The sequence below is a fragment of the Lissotriton vulgaris genome, chromosome 7 (genome assembly GCF_964263255.1).
Source record: "Lissotriton vulgaris chromosome 7, aLisVul1.2, whole genome shotgun sequence".
Classification (NCBI taxonomy): Eukaryota; Metazoa; Chordata; class Amphibia; order Caudata; family Salamandridae; genus Lissotriton; species Lissotriton vulgaris.
The window spans coordinates 1,644,786,460-1,644,806,495 of NC_141695.1; the positions used below are offsets into that span (position 1 = coordinate 1,644,786,460).

The 20,036-nt window shown below is 41.5% G+C and overlaps 1 protein-coding gene across 1 annotated transcript in view; it reads left to right on the forward strand.

Annotated features, from left to right (window-relative positions):
* The window catches only part of LOC147706198 (somatomedin-B and thrombospondin type-1 domain-containing protein-like), a 113,053-nt gene that overhangs the window by 22,614 nt on the left and 70,403 nt on the right, over window positions 1–20,036 (forward strand). The window contains exon 2 of the mRNA XM_086932625.1: window positions 18,049–18,240. Coding sequence (XP_086788751.1) covers window positions 18,049–18,240 — 192 coding nt within the window. The remainder of the gene's footprint in view (window positions 1–18,048; window positions 18,241–20,036) is intronic.

The following is a 20,036-nucleotide window of genomic DNA, read 5'->3' on the forward strand; positions in this document are numbered from 1 at the left end:
CTCCCCGGTCCACTCCCCGGGGCGCATACCGGGCGCTCCCCCGCGCAAATCACAAAAAAATATTTTTTTTTTTTGCCCCGCGGGGCCCTTTTATGGCCCCCACATCAAACCTAGGGGGTCAGGGGGGTCTACTCTGCCCCCTTATGGTCAATTTCCCCTTTGTTTTCGCCACCTCTTGTGTCTCGATCCTACCGAGACACAAGATGGCGGCCGCTCCGGACTGTTTGGAATGTTTACAGACACCCGAGAGCCAATCAGCTTTCCGCACGCAAGTCGCGTAGCGCACCCCCGGTGCGCTCCCCGGTGCGCGTACCGGGGCGCGGCCATAGATATATATATTTTTTTGAACCTAAATTATTCAAAAACCACTGGAGCACATATCTTGAGACATAGCAAAGGCACATCGGGCTACCAGTCTCTACAATTTTGCCAAGTTTGGTGGAAATCCATTCAACCGTTCGGGCTAAAAGTGAGTTTGACCGCCCTATGGAAATTAACATGGGGAACACATGTTTTTGGCCCCCCTCTTTTATCTCGGCCCCCACTTCACGAATCCCCCCCAAACTTTTAAGGAAGGACCGAAGCTCCGCGAGGCAAATTTGAGGAAATTTTCAGGCAGTTTCGTCAACCGGTGCCAAAGTTATTCACAATAGAATTTTGAGATTTTGCATTGAAAAAAATCCTAACTCTAACTACCTACTGGCGACCGCCAGTAGGTAATATATATATCAAGGGCTTCAGGGCCCGAAACGCGTCATGGCGGACAAGAGGTTGCACTATTAAACTAGCAAATTTACCTAAATTGGGTCCGGTTCGTTTTTTATTTCCAGCTCTATGGAGTACAGACGAAGTTCCTGGTATATATATATATATATAGATAGATAGACTTCTTGCAACCCTTTGTGGAAAAACTAGACTCTTATATCAAAGACACGAGTGACATGCTCAGAAAAATTGAATTAATCACGTGGGATGATACATATTACTTAATCACAATGGATGTGATTTCATTGTACACCACCATAGCCAATGACCTAGGAATAAATGCATGTAAATATTTCTTACAGGAGAAAGACATTCATTTATGCAATCACAATCGCATGCTAACAGAAATGCTGGAAATATGTTTGACTGGCAATATTTTCCTATTTGGAGACGAAATGTACAAACAATGCAATGGAACAGCAATAGGCTTTTCTTGTAGCCTAAGCTATGCCTGCCTCACCATGGGATGGTGGGAAAGAGAAGTGGCGTGGGAGACATCAAATAACAAATATGTGGCTAAAATCGTCCAATGGACAAGGTTCATCGATGATTTACTGATCATATGGAAAGGTACTACATCGGAATTCCAGGAATACTTTGACATACTGAATACGAGTATGGAAAATATCAAATTCACTTATCAAATGGATAAGAGTGAAGCAATTTTCCTGGATCTGAGAATATACGTAAAAAACAACAAAATTGAGACCACTCTACATCGAAAATCAACGGCCACAAACGCCACTCTACAAGCTGACAGTTTCCACCAAAAATCGTTGATCGATAGCATCCCATATGGAGAATTTCTCCGGATACGCAAAATATGCAGTGAGGAAAATGAATGGCTGAAACACAGAAAAGAATCAATGCAAAGACTCCAGAATCGAAAATATAGTACCAGAACAGTGGGCAATTGCTGAAAAAGAGCAAATGAAAAAACCAGAAAAGATTGTTTAACACCGAAACAAAAGGTAACAACGGACCCACAGGAAATAAGGTTCATTACAGACTATACTCAAAACTCCAGAGAAATAAACTCAATCCTGAAAAAGAATTGGAAAATCTTGAAATTAGACTGCAGCATTGGAACCTTGGTGGGGGATCACCCAATAGTCACCTATCGCCGGGCCACAAACCTAAAGGATCGATTAATACAAAGTAATTTCAACATTCAAAACAAAAACAATGACTGGTTGAAAACAAAGGGGTTTGTTAAATGCTATAATTGCAAGACTTGTCAAATAGCAAAGCCAACATCTGAAATCCAAATGGCAAACAACAAAATGTGGAAAATCGAAAAACTCATCACTTGCAAAAGCAGATATGTGGTGTACGTGGTTGAATGCCCCTGTAGAAAAAAATATATAGGGAGCACAACGTGTGAACTAAAGAAAAGGATTTTGGAACATACACGTGCAACGACTAACAAAGACAAAAATAGTGCCATAGCCAGACACATGGAAACAAACCATAATGGGGACTGGAAACTATTGAAATTGTATGGTATTGATCAGGTATCAGAAAATAAACGAGGAGGAAATTTGGAGAGAATACTACGCCAAAAAGAATCACAACACATTTTAAATTTCAGGACTATGACCCCGTTCGGGCTGAACCAGTCCGAAGAATTATATGTGCACATAAAATAATCTAAGACTTAAATATAAATATGCAAAGAATTGACATTAGCATTGCAAAAGTCATTTAGATTTGTAAATATGATAAAGTGAGAAACTGCACGAGATAACATACTGGTCTAAAAGAATAGTAATGTGTCGGATTAATATTGTTGCCAATCACAGAAAAAATCCCCTAAAGTGTATGGTGTTATGTATAAATATCACTGAGAGCATTTTACTACAAGTCCCATAAGCCCAAGGGGTGGGTGGATAACATGTCAGGAAATGATGTAATGATTTGGGTTTTCAAACACATTATATGCTTGGAAAAGAGGTGTGAGGGTAACGCCGTGATCAAGCAACGGCTGCTGCGAAACGCGTCGGCTTTTTGTTTGCCGTCTGTTTGGAGCACGAAAATGAAATATGATGTGAAATAAACAGCAAACATATGATAACGAGTATCCTTGGTGAGTGCGACCCTTATTCCTTGGGAAACCAAAGTTCTTTGCATATATATATATATATATATATATATATATATATATATATATATATATATATATATATATATATATTCCGAATTCTTCTAACAACGGCCCCCTCACTCCCAGGGTGTAGAAGAAAAGCAGCACAGTAGGTTATAAGTAGTCCGTATAAAAAAAAAAATGAATCCACCAACAGTGCAAGAAGAAGACCTATGGGTTTCGGCTGGAGCCTATGTATATGTGTGTGTATGTATGTATGTGTGTGTATATATATATCTCCAATTACCGCTCCAATGTGCATTCGCGCACTCACAGAGATACGGACAACTTTAATAGCTTTTGCCCAGTGAAGACTTTATTTTTCAGTTAGGTGCAAGTTCCATGATGACACGTTTTGGCCAACACAGTGGCCTTGATCATATATATATATATATATATATATATATATATATATATATATATTGAACAAGGGTACTACGGTACTCGAAACGCATCTGACGGTGGCAAATAAAAATAAAAAGACCTGCTGCTAACCACAAAGCTTTGGTGTCGTTTTCCCGTTTTTTTGCATTTCCGACTGGAGTGCAGGAGAGAGACTGGGACAACACACATTGATATATATGAATTCACTACCAAGCTCTGTACCCTATACCACCTGATAAGGGTTCCATGGTAGCATCATCTCCCTTCACACTCCCTACAGTAGATCTAGATTCCCCTGAAATCTCCCTGGCTGAAGTAGAAACTGTAATAAAAAAATTCCCAGAGGAAAAGCTGCAGGGCTTGACAATGTTCCTGGAGAGCTATATAGAAAAGAGCCTAAAGTTTGGGCCCCTAACTGTGGTTGATTTTTAATGCTATTTCAAACGGAATGAACCTACCTGAATAGTGGCTGGGGGCTGAGGTAATTCTGGTATTTAAGAAGGGCTGTCCTTTTTTTTTTTTTTTTTTTTGTATGTTCTTATATAGCGCTCAACTACCCGGAGGCATCTCGGCGCTTGCCTTGGGAACCCGTCCTGGCTTTTCCCTGTGAGATAGCCCCTAACGGGCATCCCCAAGGTGAAAGCCAGGCATCCCGCTGCGGGGGGCCGTTGTGGAGATTAAGCAAGCTTAATGCCCAGAGTTGCAGAGTGTGAACCCATGGTTAGGTCAGGCACCGAAGCGAGAATTATCGAGTCCGTGGACATTTGAGCTCAAGACCCTGCCGCGTCGGGAATTGAACCCTGGTCCCGGATCTGACCTCTGCTTCAGGGTCTGCCTGCTCTAACCAGTGAGCCACACTTCTCCACTTTTCAGCCCTCCAACTATAGACCTATAAGTGTAATAGATATATCTCAAAAGGCCTTCGCAAGGATCATTCTTGATCGACTCCAGACCTGGTTGCAGGAAAACAAAATAATGTCCCATCTTCAGGCTGGGTTTAGATCCAAAACTTCGACAATGGACCAGATATTTAGGCTCCAACTCCTCCATTGGAAATCAGTAGTAGCGGAGGGGGGGGGGGGGGGGGAGCCTTTATCTGGTCTTTGTGGACCTGCGGAGTGCCTTTGACATGGTTCCCAGGGAGACCTTGTGGAGAGCCTGGGGATACCCCCACAGCTTTTAGAGATCATCATTCGGCTCCATGCAGGGAACTATGCCAAAATTAGGTATGGTAAAGGGGGGGATCTCACCATCCCTATCTCGGTTAATAGGGGAGTTAGACAGGGGTGCGTCCTGGCTCCCACCTTATGTTGTATCTACATCAATGGCCTGGTGCACGCCCTGAGCCAATGCAAGAACATCTATGCCCCGTAGTTGGCTCGGGGACGTGTGCCGGCGTTGATGTTTGCTGATGACACGCTACTCCTGTCTAAGTACCCTATGGGGCTACAAAGAATAATGGATGGATTTTTACTTTTTTGTAAGGACAGGGGGTTGGAGATTAATGTACAAAAACCCAAATATATGGTTTTCAACCCCGGGAAATCGCTTCATTCTGGCCCCTGCCTGAATGGCTCACCCCTAGAGAGGATTAGCGAATTGGAGTACCTGGGGGTCACCCTAAATGAAAAAATGACCTGGGGGCCCCAGGTCACAAAAGCTAATCTTAGACTAACCCAAATCTCGGGGGGCTTGGCCAAAGTTTTTAGGGATACCCATCATAAACCTATGAGCCCCGTCTTAAAGATTTACAAAACTCAGGTGAGAAGTGCGTCACTGTATAGTGCTGAGATATGGGGCCACTCAAATATCAATCCAATGCTGATCACAGAAAACAAATTTCTAAGACAAATAGTTGGTCTTCCGGTGAGCACCCCTCTATTCCCTCTCCGCATGGATCTAGGAGTAAGACCAATCACCCAGGGTGTAGGATGTAGGTCACTCCTTTTTTGGCAAAGGATATGGGCTACACCGGAACTCGCTGTGTATAGAACTGAGCTAGAGGAGATTCTAAGCACTTTGGGGAACTGGAAGTTTCCATGCTCATGTTTGTTAAAAACTGTTTGATCGCTCTTGGATTCTGTGATTTGTGGGAGAACCACAGATTGGCCTGCGTAAGCATTACCAGGAAGATCCTGATAAGAAGATACTGGGATGTTCAAATGGGTAATTTGTATCTTAGTCCTAGGGCCGGCTCCAGGATGTCTATATTCCTAGATGTGAAATGTACATACATGTTGGAGACTGTACTTGACGTTATTTATCCAACCCTGGCTAGGAAACTCTATTTGCAGTTTCGATATGGTTGTCTCCCGCTCAATGCATACACAAATCAATGGGTACCGGGGCGGGACTTGGGCAACCCTGCTTGTCCAGCCAAGGAGGAGACTGACCGACACATGCTCTTTTTTGGCCGAGGATACTATAAAATACGTCGAAAAGAGCTTATAAACTTGTGCAAGAACTTGGGCTCTGGGCACTGCAAGGAAGTCTATAGACTCTTAAAAACAAATACAGACTTGCATATTATATTTGCAGTCTCCAGGTTTTTGTCCCGTATGTGGTGGGCAAGGTCAGAAATTTTAAAATCGGGATGATTTTTAAATTATTTATTATTTTTACTTTTGTAAAAATGGAATTTCCCTGTTTTTTATCTTTTAAATATTGCTAAATGGTTTACACTTGCTGCTTCTTTTATGGCTCATGCCGAAATAAATAATTTTTTGACTGACTATATATGTATATACACACACACACACCATCCCACAGAAGATAAGGTCTTTTTTTTCTTTTTCGCTGCTGGCACAAGGTTGTGTACACCGGAGACCTCTTTCTTGCTGGATATGGTGGAGTGCTTGAGTTGACCACATGTAAATGATGCATCAAACTTTGAAATGATGAGGGTTAGTTGAGCAAGAGCCTGCTGAGTTCTCAGCATGAGCACGAAGATTCCTCATCAGAGAGGAAGATGTAATTCCGGGATGTTGGTGAGAGGGACGTTTACAGACTAACCATGATTAATAGATTGTGGATATATTTCTGAAAACTTTAAGCATATGCTTTCGTAGGGAACTATTTTTTGTACGAAATATTAAAGTAACAAATAAATATACTTGATAGCTCCGCTTATGACATACTTTTATACAGTTCGGACACTGTGATAAAAGTAGTTCAAAGAAATGAAACATTGGGTGTACAGTAGTAATATATGAGCAGGTTATGGGTAGGACCTGCACGTATAATACTGATCAGTTGATTGATCCCTAATTAAAATGAGTAAAGTTCTGCTAGTTGACTTTTATTTTAATATTAAAATAGCCTGCCACTGCTAGGATGCTTGGAGACACCTGTGGCTTTTCCAGGAGGCTAGACGGCGATTCCAATGCCCTGGTTTAAGCATAAGTAACCAGTTCCCTAAAACCTTGGGTCATACTTGTGTATCTCAGAAGTATAGCAAGATTACCTTACTGGAGTAACACAATATTTAGTAACATATTGTGGGTACAAGGCATGGACATGGATTGAGCACTGAACTTTTAAACTTTTAGCATAAAAAAACAAGCAGCAGACTATATATGAGAAAAAGGCTATTCTTTATTATTCAAAACAAACAAATGCATAGATGCTATCAGAAATCCACCAGTTAGATTACAAACAAACACTGAGAAGAATAAAAAATGCAGTGGACTACTTAAAAAGTGGTACCATTTCGTATTTTGTAGGCTGTGATAAAAGGTAGTGAAGAAGTATATGATGACGCAAGACAATATTTTGCAGACTGTTAGTGTAAGAAGCAAATTTTCAAGAATGGTGGAGAAAAAGCTAAAAGTACTTAAACAAGGAGACATTGAAAGACAATCTTTCTGGAAAATTCTCCTTATTCAGTCGAAAATTATTTAAGACTTGTATCATAGCTGGCTAGAAGTATGGGTTTAAAGGAGTCTGACTTAACTTCCTATCCGGACTAGTATCACGTTATATTTCATGTCACAGATCATGACAAAGAACATTGGCTCCCTCTACTAACTTTCCAGAAATTGAACTCTAAATTAGCTGGTTGGGTTGGATCACCAGTTAACCACAAACAGATAACACAAAATCTGTAGGAATTCACTGGTCATTAATGAGCATCTCTCCTACAGTTTTTTTTATGGAATGATTCTCTCTTGACTCTGAAACATATCCTCAAATAGACATATAGGATTGCTTCCTTAACTCTTTAAAGATCTCATCTCCATTATCAATTTAAGGAAACATACAAATTCAATTGTTCACTCCTTGCAGTGTGATAATGAAACGTCTCCGTGAACTTTATTCCCAGGACCCTGTTGTAAGGTCCGGTAAACTCCCCACAGTTACTGATACCCGGAGCATTACATATGGGCTCTCAGTAGAATAAGGAATTACTGCAGAGCTTATAATTTAGACGTAGTAAGTAGCTTCCATTCTTGGAATTATCAGGGTCCTCCTACTACAGCTTGAAGGCACTATCATGGCAGTGATCATTTGTTAAATGCAACATCTACATTCACTGCAGAATTTTCTGTCTATTAGACATGATTATATGTGGAAGCATCACCAAATTAACATGTTGTGTGCATGGTTCTACCATTACAATAACTTCAGGTACCTAGTCACGTATACCCAAAGAGACCATAGTGTGGCATCTCAATGGCAGTCTTGTCTTAGTCTCCTGGGGTTGCCACACCTCTCTCCACTAAATGCGATAGGAGATGTATAGTGTTTTAATATTAATACCACTTAAGCATTTTACAATATCTAAAACACAATAAAAGGAAAACAATCCATTTAAACAGTCAACTAAGTACAGCCGCATAAAATGTGTCTAGGCCCTCTCTTTACCACGCATATGAAACTATAAGTGATGCAAAATTGAGCTATCCTCTATTGTGCAGAATTATTGGCTAAGTTACCTCTGTGTGTGCATTAGCAACAACCAGTGAGGGAGGATGATAGGGGATGTGTGCTGAGAGTTTCTGTTAATGTTTGCTAAGGTTGGGCGACAAGCATTGCACACATTAAAAAGCAATGCTGCGAATCAACATGCCACTTGGGTGCAACCAAAATAGTGTTTATGAGCTCTTGTGGGTAAGAGGTTTAGTAATTTATTGTAAAAAACGTATTAGAAGCCACACCTGGTCTGAATCAGCCCATGTAGGACTTTCCAGAGCGCAAAATATGGAACTTGGTCACATTCACCACAAAAAGCATATATAGCTACCAAAAAAAATCAAGAATAAGGAAAGTAGCATAATGTTATGCAATCAACGTTTGTAGAGCTCTTGCTAACGTTGGTTTGGTGCTTTCCTAACCTTGGCGTCCTTTTCGTACTATTCTGGGATTTTGGGATTTTCATCTATCGGTTGTGCATGGTTGTTTAGTAGTGAATGGTAAGTAAAGATTTGCTAAGAGTCTACTATAGAAATGGTTCATGCTGGTTGATGTGAAAGTAAAATATATTTGAAACTGCTGAAGATTTTGCATTATGCTATGTATGTGGATGTCTGTGTCGATGCACACCAAGTATGAGTGTGCCGGAAAGGCGTGAGGTATTTAGCACAATTGTTACATGCCATTACCCCAAGGTGGGGTATGTGCTAGGTGCACGAAACCCTTCTTATTTGATTAATGGCAAGAACATTTGGAGTTACTGGTGGCATGCCTCCTGTGCCATGATTCAGAATGGTGCTGTCCCTACCCACCCATACAGGGGTGTATTGACTATGAAAGGATGGGCAGGCTGTAGGGGGACCTCCTTTCTCCAGTAATTACAGACACTCTCTACAATCCTGTACGTTTCATCTATAAATCATTCATTTCAAGTGTGTTAGACTAAATTAATTTAATGGAATAAAAACAATACCCCAACACCCAGCTATCATAAAAATGTCCGGGACTGAAACAGTTTCCCTAGTAACCGGGAGGGGGTGGGTCACCCTTGCAGCTGGTAATCTTACAAAGATTTTTCACCCACTCTGATTTATTCTCTATTTGTGTATTTGTAAGCCGAATTGCGTTTTGGCCTGGCTATTTGCATTAGCTTTCCCCAGATGAAAAAATGGGATGATTCCTAACTGTAAAGCCTCAACCGCATTGCAAATGCTACATTCATCCATACAACTAAACGGAACATTTTTAAATCAGTTATGTAATATTGGGCCAGCAGTGTATTTGCCCTAGAAATTTGGAATTCTGCCTAAAGAGACTTCATTTTAGGGCTGTGAAATTGTAAAACTGAATTCTGGTATTTACCACTAAATTCACCTTTAGTTTACCGATACTTTGTGTATTTGTCTAAATTACTCTAGATTTTGTGAGCTAAGGACAGTCTCAAACTAAAATGTTTTCCTGAGTCTATTCCACTAGTTCAGGGTTCTCTAAAGTCGGCCCTGGAGGGCGGATCCATGCCAGATTTTTATTACATCCCCATTTAGATAGATGTAGTTATCTAAAAAATCTGGCATGGATCTGGCCCTCTAGCACCGACTTTGGAGAGCCCTGCACTAGCATATCAGATCCAAACACTTGCTGGGCTCGACCCATGTGTTTCATGCTGAACACTTACCGCCAGTGTCCTTTTTACTACCTACGGTGCTCACTGCTTTTTCTCCTCATGTGATCTGAATGAATTGAATTTGATGCAGTGTTTTGATTTAAAAAGTCACACTACAATCTCTAAATAGTAGGATAAAGCAGTAGCAGCAGTTTCATGGGGTGTAGGATATTTCTTGGTAGTATGAAGAACTTGGGACTCATTTTATGAATTACTATGTGATACTTTGGAGTAATTAGGCCTCAGACAACATAAGCTGGGAATTCCAACCCTAAACAAAAAGACTAGACCCAGCTCTTAGCCAGATGCTTTAAATTGAGCACAAACACTTCCCTAGTCTTGTTTCTAGGTGTAGGTCCATACAAGTGCAGTATCCACATTTACCTTTTTGAACATTGCTGTAATCAGTGAGCCCAAATGACTAAAAAGGATATCTGCACCTAAAGATTTGTGTCTGCTTGTTGGGGAACATTTTCTACTTTTGGTATTCACCATTAGTATCAGTAGAAGGCTTATCCAGCCAATTTCCAGGAGTACTACTGGGAATGTCTGGGGACTCAACATGCGGACTCCTGTCCTGTTGCGCGCAGGACTCCTTAACAGGTTCCTCTGTGGAGACAGCACTTACCCTACATCCTGGCTCGTCTGGACTATAGGAATTCCCTCTACCTGGGAGCCCCTCAGGCAACCTTACATAAGCTCCAGATCATTCAGAACTGTGCTGCTCACATGTTTCTTCGGGTACCCCGACGTCAATCTGTGAAACCTGCACTAAGGAGCCTCCAGTGGCTACCAGTCATGGCAAGGATCCAGTTTAAGGCCATGCGCCTGACTCACAGGGCCTTCTGGAAGAAGGGCCCAGTGACAATCCAATCCATGATCACCCCCTATCAGCCTCCCAGAGATCTCCGCTCTATGTCTTCCTTCCTAGTCACCACACATAGAATAAGGAAGGCTAATTCTGAAACACCCTCCCACTCTACCTGCGGAAGGAGCGTAATCTGCTCTAAATTCGAAAGCTCCTAAACACCGTTCTTTTCAATGAGTGGAACTAATCCTCTTCATTCCTGTCATTCTGCGTTAGTTCACAGCGCTACGGGGCCTCAGGGTAGCCATTGCGCTATATACATTCTATTCATATTCATATTCACACACCCACCTAATGTAGGGATGATGCGTTTCGTCTTCCATTTTGGAAAGGGATTATAATCTCTGACCAATTCCAAGTGGGAAAGGGTTGAAGAGGAGTTTAGAACTTCCCACAAATTAACATATTTGTGAAATTTCTAAATTTGTAAGGCAAACCACGCTTTGAACACTCATTGGATTTATTCCGGCTGTTATAAGAAAAGTATGGGTGAAATTCATTGACAGGGATACACTTGGCTAAAAATACTTAAATCTTAATTTCTGTAGTGAATTTCCCTGACGGCATTATTCGCAATTTCCAATCTGGCAAAGGGAAAAACAGTTCCATCTGGGCGATAATCACATTGCTCACTTCCTCTTTTAGCTGTTTATAGTTTCAGACCATTTCTGCATCACTGACATTTCTTTGCATATATTTAGAAATATCACAAATAGATGTATTTCCCAAAGGGAGGTTTTTAGCAGGGAACGCATCTTTACACATACATTTTAGAAAACAGAAATAACATCACACAAAAGTGTAAACAAGATTGTACATAGAATATGTACTCAAACAAAGCTAATGCCAAATATTATTTTAATACATTTTTTCAGAAGACTGTAAGGAGTTGCTAAAGAACGGCAGACAAAGCTCGTGCCTTTAATTACTCAAACTCGGCAAAATACATTAGCTTTATAAAAGGGACCATATGGCGTGCTAACATCAATTAATTATTTCTTCCTTTCTCATGCTTTTTGGGGCTGGCCTAGTGAAAGGCTCAGCTGTCTCATCAACCATTCTTGTGTTCAACCCAAAAATGAATGCTAAAAATACATATATACATACACACATACTTATACACATAGGCTTTTGTCAGCATTCTTAATCATTTGGTCTGTTCAAGTGTCATTCACATTGTGCTTGCAGCCAACACAGCATCCAGCATGGCTCAAGGGATCAGCCCCCTTAAGCCATTGGCTCTCTTCACCGTAATTGACAGCATCTTGTACACAGCCGCTTCCGTTTAAAAGCCATTCTTTGCTTAAATTTGCAGTGAAGTAGCTTTGGCTCCATGGGCCCTGGTGCAAGCAACCAAACTGGACTCCCAGCCTGTGTTAAAACACTGCTATAAACGAGGTGCAGTGTAGCAATCCCACTCCTGTACCTTGGTGTCAGTGCACCTGCTGCACTAATGAAAATTTACGGGGTTCCTGGTTCCTCATTCTACTTTTCTTCTCTTCCCTATTTCCACCCCAGTCTCCTTTCATCTCCTCTTCTTCATCCATTTAATGCTCTCCTCTCTATTCCCATTCTCTTTCTCCCCTTACCCCTCTTCTGTCTCTTAATGATCCTTCTTTCCTTCCACCCATCTCTACTTATTTATGGTTTGTTTCTATTCCTTGGGGCCTTGAGTTACCTGATTGCCAAATTAGCCACAACAGATTATTTACTTCCGCCAATCCACAGCACCATCTCTCTCGTCTCATTGCTCTGGACAGCATCACACCTAAACCATGTGGCTGCACCTTAGGAGTGCACTTAGATAGTGAGAAGTATCTGCCCCAATTTATCACCAAGAGCACGGCCACGCTGCACCACTACCAAATAACCAACCTTCATTCCAACTCCTTGCAGAGACTCATCAATACCCTTGTCATGACCAAACTCCACATCTGCTGCAAACCACCCCACCTGCTCCCACTTGACTTTAGACAGTCATCAACTCCAAACAGCATGCTTCCTCAGTTAGTCCACTTCCTAACCAGGGGCGTAACAGAGACCCCTTCAGTTAAGGGTGAAGGGGGCCCTCACACCTTCTGTGGCCCTCAACACTTCAGAGGGTCCTCATTCAGCCGAAGACCAATGAATACCTGTGCGATATGGGAGTTATGGGTGCCCCTCAGTATATTCTGCAGGGGAGAGGCATCATTCTGTGTTGCCCCTCTGTTCCTAACAGCAGGCAGAAGGGCTGTCTGTGGAAAGCATATCCCTCTTTACGTTCCTCGCAGTACCACTCCATTGTATCACCCAAATGATATTGGTCTGATTGGCACAACTGGTGATGTATGTGGTGCTTTACCACTCACATCACTCCTTTTTCTCTTGTATTTTAAGTTAGAACACTCAAGTTGACTTTTCAGTGGAACCGGATAGAAACGATTGCAAAAAAATGAAGAAAATAGCACTGTATCCATATGAGAAGAATAATTGCGATTTTTTTAAAAATATTGTGCTAATGCAAAACACACAACAGTGCAAGACAGACTCCGGTCACAAAAGATAGACCCACGTGTAGTCAAGTAATACTGCCAGATAAACAGGCTAAATTATGGCTCCATCCCAGCCATAATGTAGTCATGCACTACACTAGGGCATTCAAATGAGCTGCAGGGAAAAGCAAACAGAAAGCAGTCAGGAAAGTACACCGCCAAGACAAAGAAAAACAAGCACTGGCAAAGCCAACAGCCCTGTTGTGGGCTGCCATCCTTTCGGCTTTCTTAGTGCTTGTTTTGTCATAGTTTTGCGACACTTTACTGTTGGGTTGTGACTGAGCTCTCCTCAATAGTAAAACACATTTTTTTTAAACAGCGGCTAAAAGCGAAACATATTTTGGTTTAAAAAATCGCACAATGCAATATCAGTCTCTGGCACTGAAGGGAACTACCTTGATGTGGAGGTGCTCCTTGTGAAAAAGCAGAATGGATTGCTCATATTGAAGTTAGCCAATGGTTGAAGTGGGGGGAGGAAAAAACACAAGCATTTGCAATGCAATAGGTCTCGCCTTTGGGACCTTATATGTAGTTAGCTATGCAGAAGATTAGCCTGGGTGCTGAAACATCTACTGTTCTTTAACATGGAGAAAAAGTAAGCACCAAACTGCGTGACATCTCAGGTCTGGGAACACATGGACAGAAACATTACCTTTCAGCAGGAAATGGTATAGTCCAAAGTTCTCTTTTTAATATAAAATCAGGGTCTTCGGTGGCCATATCACTGAAAATACAAGATTTGAAGAAAATATTATTGTCTAAGGGTGCTCGTGAAAGACAATTGGTATGGACTGGAATCTAGAGAATGCTAAAGTGATTCTGGTGTTTTACTGACCTCTGCTGGTCGTTTTCTATCAAGAAGGTTAAATAGAGGGCATTGAACAGAAAAAAAAGTCCCTAAGCGGAAGCAGACAAGTCCTAGGGCTGATCTCCAGAGCCCACAAAGTACATACACATAAAGTATATACTAAAGTGCATACAAGAGGTCTCGAATGTTCGACCTAATAATTGACACGTTAGCAAACAAATGGATGAAATGGGTTGTCCGAAAGGCCCTATAAGTAAGAATATTCCCCATACATTTTTTTTATATCAAAAAGTCTTGGCGAACACCAGACCTAAAAATAAATATGAAATGGAACCGCAGTGCACACACCTATAGTTTGCATAAACTTAACGAAAACACACACGTACACACACACACATACACACACACACTCACACTCACACTCTCACTCTCTCTCTTTCTTTGTCTCTCTCTCTTTCTCTCAAAACCTCCAAGTAAATGAAATGAAAATATACACTGGATTGATTCACAAAGGAACGAAGAAAGAAATTCTTTTAGGTTAACATCTCATGTAATACCCAACAGTCATTGCAAAGGGAATGGGGTCATTTGCAACACCTGCACCACATACATCACCAGTTGTGCCAATCAGACCAATGATCTAGCACACAAAGATGGGCCACATAAGAAAACAAAATTCATGCATGTAATTATTTCCACTATGACAGCAAATAATTTTATTGCATTTTCCTTCAACAACTACTTCAGACGCTGAGAGAGGATGAGCAGGTAGATGATCATTCTCTTATGCATGTCTGAGTAGCAAACTACTGCTTCCCTCCCATGTCATTACCGTCCATGTCAAAGTACTGGCTGCACCCCACTTCCTGGTCACTAGACCATTCCAGAGGATGAACAGGACCACAGTTAGCATCTCACAGGCCTAACAGTCCAGGTACATGCATCAGATTTTGGAATACATCAGCAGACGACTACAGAAGTACATATCGAGACTCCAGTCTCTGTAGGACAGGAAACAAGTGGCACATCACTTATGCCTTTGCCTTTTTGCCTCAAACGCTAGGTGCCATTGATTGCACAAATGCAGCACTTCAGGCACCTTTGCGCAAGGCACACTATTAACCCTTGTCACCGCTGGCACTCCATCAACATGCAAGCTGTCAGGTAGCTTCTTTGTGGCACTTTCCTTTCCTAGTTCAACACATGACAGCTTCATCTTCTGCCAGCTGACGACTCAAGTTAGCGGGTTACCTGGGATCATGGGGTCTTACGGCTGGTAGGTCAGTGCTATGAATTCACATTGAGACTGCATGTGCAACTGAAGCACGACAATGCACTGAATTGTACACATAACACCACCCTTGGCTAATAGAACCCTGAATGCATGAAAGGAATGTTAAGTATTTTTAAGATGAGTGGCAACAGTAACCCTTTGACCAATGCCTGTTTTGTAGGTGGTGCTGTGTATGGTCTTTCTCACCATCTTTTCACCTCACTCAGGAGTTCTAGGATGGTTCCCTAATAAAGGTATAATAGATGCCCTGAGGCATGGCTTAAACATAGACCCATACCCTGCATCCGAGTGTAGGCGATCATTTTGTCGCTTCACACTTCATCTAAGCTGCAAGTGTGGTTATAGCACCAGAGTGCAAAGACAGTGTTCAGTCAGTGATGACAGGTGGACAATGTGTTTGTCCACACAAGACATTCTGAGACTCCTTTGTTTCCCAAAAACATGATGCAACTTCAAAAGAAGGATGTGGGAATGGACCACACATATTGGTAGCTTACACCCGTAATGTCCCACATTGAGGAATGTTGCATTTACAAATGTGATATGGACTCACATGTGAATCTGTATACTCCTGAATCCTCAAACCGAATCATAGACTCACAGGGCATAAATGTACACCTATTTGCTTTAAATATCCAGAATTGGTAAACTTGTGATATAAGAAGCAGTTGTGAGTTATAAGCACTGTATAACACCACTACTAATACTCTTGCACCAAGCCGTTTGTCCCTCCCTCACCCCTTGCTATGACTAGTCACTATTTATTCTTGTTTTCCAAAATGTATCCTGCATTTGTTTATGCAGCATTGGTGGATTCATTAATTCCTTTTTTTGATCCCCAAAATGGATAAGTAGAGAAGCAAGATGGCTCCCAATGTTGTACTGATAGAGATATCATCATCCTGGGAGCCTTGCCAAGTACCCTCATCGATAAGGGAGGGAGGGCCTGACACCTGGCCCAAAATGTACACCTTGACATATAGCAAGATATTACTAGGTAGTACAGGGTATGAATTATCACCGGAATATGCAGGATAGGCTCTCTACTAGTTGGATTTCCGTCCCTGACCCTGGATGAAGGCCCAGGTCATCTTTGGAAGGTCCCCTTGGTAGTACACCAAACATTACCTTAAGCTTAGCCAGGCATCATAGCCAGCTAGAAACACAAAAACAGCAACACGCATAATTCACATAACCAAGTAACATCACGTCCATTAAAATGCATTTGGAATTACCTCCAGGCCAGTATTCCAACAACTTTACCCCCATTTATTGGGCAAGGTTGGTTTAAATATTTGGAAAAATGTGTTACATCTTTGCAACATACAGTTAAAGAGATATTACTAGTGGAAATAGTTACAAATGTATTTACAAACTTTCTAACCTATCTCTTCCTATCTGATTAAGAAAGAAAATAGGGGCCAGATAGGAGTATTATGACTGATTAAACTGTATGCTATAAAAACTCATGTTCAAAGTCCATTTCTTTGCACTTCTCAGTCCTAAGAAGAAGTAAGTGGTTTTTGCTTGGAGAAAATTGGTGACACTACATGTGATGGCATTTCACAATCAATTCCATTTTCATGACCACTTTTGCAAGATACATACACATATGTATAATGACACCACAAGACCTAAGGCCTTGAGTGTAACCCTTCAATGTTAGACAGACACATACATGACATGATGCTATTTTGATAGTAAAGACTCAGGGTAACCGGCATACAGTATGAGGTCTTGGACCTGTGGCTACCTGTCATTAATCTGAGTCGTGAAAATGATGGACACTGATCTGTACACCATGGCATACAGTTCCCACCTGCATCTCTAAAAGCATATCCTTTATCCACCTCCTTTCATCCTTCCACTTTTTCTTGATGTCCATACGGTGCACACCTCCAGCCCCAAAACCCTTGTTCTTTCATTGACATCATGTCACTTGGCTTCCTCCTCCACTCCATTGACGGTGTGCAGATGAAGGCTATGTACTTCACCAAAGACACTGAGGTGAGCCTTCTAATTGACCAATGTCTCCTCCTCAGTGAAATTCTTCTTCCTCTTCTCTGGGATAGGCTGTAAGTTACTGGATCTGGTAGGGCAAGAAGGTACAGCTTTGGGTGTCGGGCATAGAACCGTTATGGACATTACGGTCTTCAATGAAGGCATATGTATACTCGGACTCATTGAATATCTACATGCAGGAGACATACGCCTACTACTTTAAGTAAAGGTCCAAATGCATTTTTTGAAATACAAAAGTCAACAATGTGGGTGTCATTACAGGTGGCCTTCAGTTTTTCCTACTCCCAGATATACTGTTACTGGGGGTCCTGGTTATCTTGGGGGGGGGGTAGGGGGGGGGGGGGGTCCTTGATCAAAAGTATTGGGTGATTCAACACTGATTCTGGAATGTTTCCACTAGTTGAAATCTTTGTGTGAGACACCACAATTTATCATACTGATGGTTCCATTAACTTTTGTTAACATCCCAATTGGAAAGAAGGGTGGAGTGATTTGTCTCTTTTTCCCTTTCCGTCTCTCTTAGCCTCGGATAAAGTTAAATGATGAAAATTGATGACTTCCCACAAAAACTAAAGCAGGTGGACACCTTCTGCAATCGCTGGGGCAGATTAAGCATTGCATGTAGGATAGTTACTAACTGTATACGCCCCTCTTTCCAGGTCTTCCCTGCAGTGTGTCCGAGTGGAGCAGCTGGAGTGGTTGCTCGAAGCCATGTAAATCAACATACCGCATGCGCAGTCGACACATCACTCAGAGACCCACCGGAAGTGAACGGTGCCCTCCTTTGGTGGAGAAAGCTGGCTGCCTAGAATACTGGAACGAGCAAGGGATTGAGTGCAGCCAAGAGATTGGTAAATACATTTTAACAACTATTTTATACATTTGATTCACTTATATTGCAAGTCAGCTAATTCAAAATATAAATAGTCATTTTAGGCAGTCATCCAGCATTTGTTGTTTTCTTCCAGGGGTACGTATGTAGCAGGTGGGTCTGAACCATTTCCAGATTTCCAAATAGGCAAAGCAGGCACCGGCCTATGGGCCCCAATCCTTTTAAGGGCCCGCGACAAAGGATCAAAATAATATTGATTTGATCTTGAAATCAAGCTTTTTTAAATATTGTTTCCAAAAGAGAAAAAAAAAAATCAACTCAAAGAAACGAAAACTTTACATTAAAGACGTTATAGAGAAAATACAGTAGTAATCTAATGTACCCATTAACAACTTAAAGTACATAAACCAGAGACATCAGATCTACATAACAGTTTGTCTCCTAAAAGCTCATCTTCAGGATTTGTCAGTTTGGTGCATTGGGTATTAGGAGATCATTTTGTAGGGGGGCTCCGAAATTTCGACTGCCTAGGGGCCTCCACAGTGTTTAATCCGGCACTGTTCTGAACAACACATTGAATTATTTTCTGCACTTCCAATGTTCCGACCTCTCATATTTCTGTCTGTTTGGAATTCACAAAACTTGTTTCAAATTAGTTAATTCATGACTCTTCAACATAGGAACTGACCATAATATTACCCCAATACCTGTAAATGTGTAAGTTCATGGGTGTTCTTAAACTCCCACGGTCAGACTGGACTGCAGGGCAGTCTACCAGTGCCCAATGGACTGGTCTGACAGATCAGTGTGTAGGCAGTTTTGTTTTCAGATTTAAGGCCTGTTTTATGGCAAAGTGGGCCAGTTTTCACTGTTGATTTCCCTGATTTTACTACAGATATTGCCTACAGTAAATACAAATGCATGCAGTCTTCTTCTACACCTTGCAAAATACCCATCCAGCATGTCTTTACAAGTTCAAAACTGGCCTGATTTGGAAATGTGGGCCACTTTTTTAGCTATCTGATTTGCTAATGGGGGCACTTTTATATTAGTGCCTGAGCAGATTTTGTGTCCTAGTCCAATCCTTTTTACTCCTAGATCATTGTCACTCAATAATGCTAACTCCATATCTACTGAGTAAATTTACTTGCAGGCAAAACTCCTTGTAAGTAAATCATTTTGGAAGTGCAAAACTGAGATCTCGGATTTGTGCTATTAAAAATTGTATGTGCAATATATCAACCTTACGTGCTGAAATAGCTTTAAGATTCGGGTGATGTGTTCCTCTTGATGAGAAATAGAGAGGTGCAAAATCTTTTCTGCATATGTTTAAATGAATGCATGTATGCGGAGCATAGCGGAACAACACAAACTAAATGTCTGTTTTACCTCCGCTTGGTCTAAACCCAAATGGAAATGATAGATTATAGGTGCACTGGCAGTGGGATAGCAGCTGAAGGAATGGAGAGAGAATCAGGCTTGGGACACGCAACGGGCTGTAGGGAAGGAGTGAGCTGGGGCTAAACTGGCGAGGCTCCCTAACTCAGTGCTAGGCAGAAACTGGCCAAGAGTATAGCAAAAAGAACATTGCTTAATTTGGGACCGTGGTTTACGGTTCTTGGCTCCGGCGCTTGTCAACACCAGCACTTATAACAGTCCACCACATGATGGCATCTTTTGCCTAATTTTGAAATGTGCACAACAGCAATTGTTTAATAATGTAATATATATTAAACATTACTAATACCTGCTATTCAAGACATTCATCTAGCTTTGGGCAGCATGGAATAGTCTGATATGTCACTTGAATGAGTG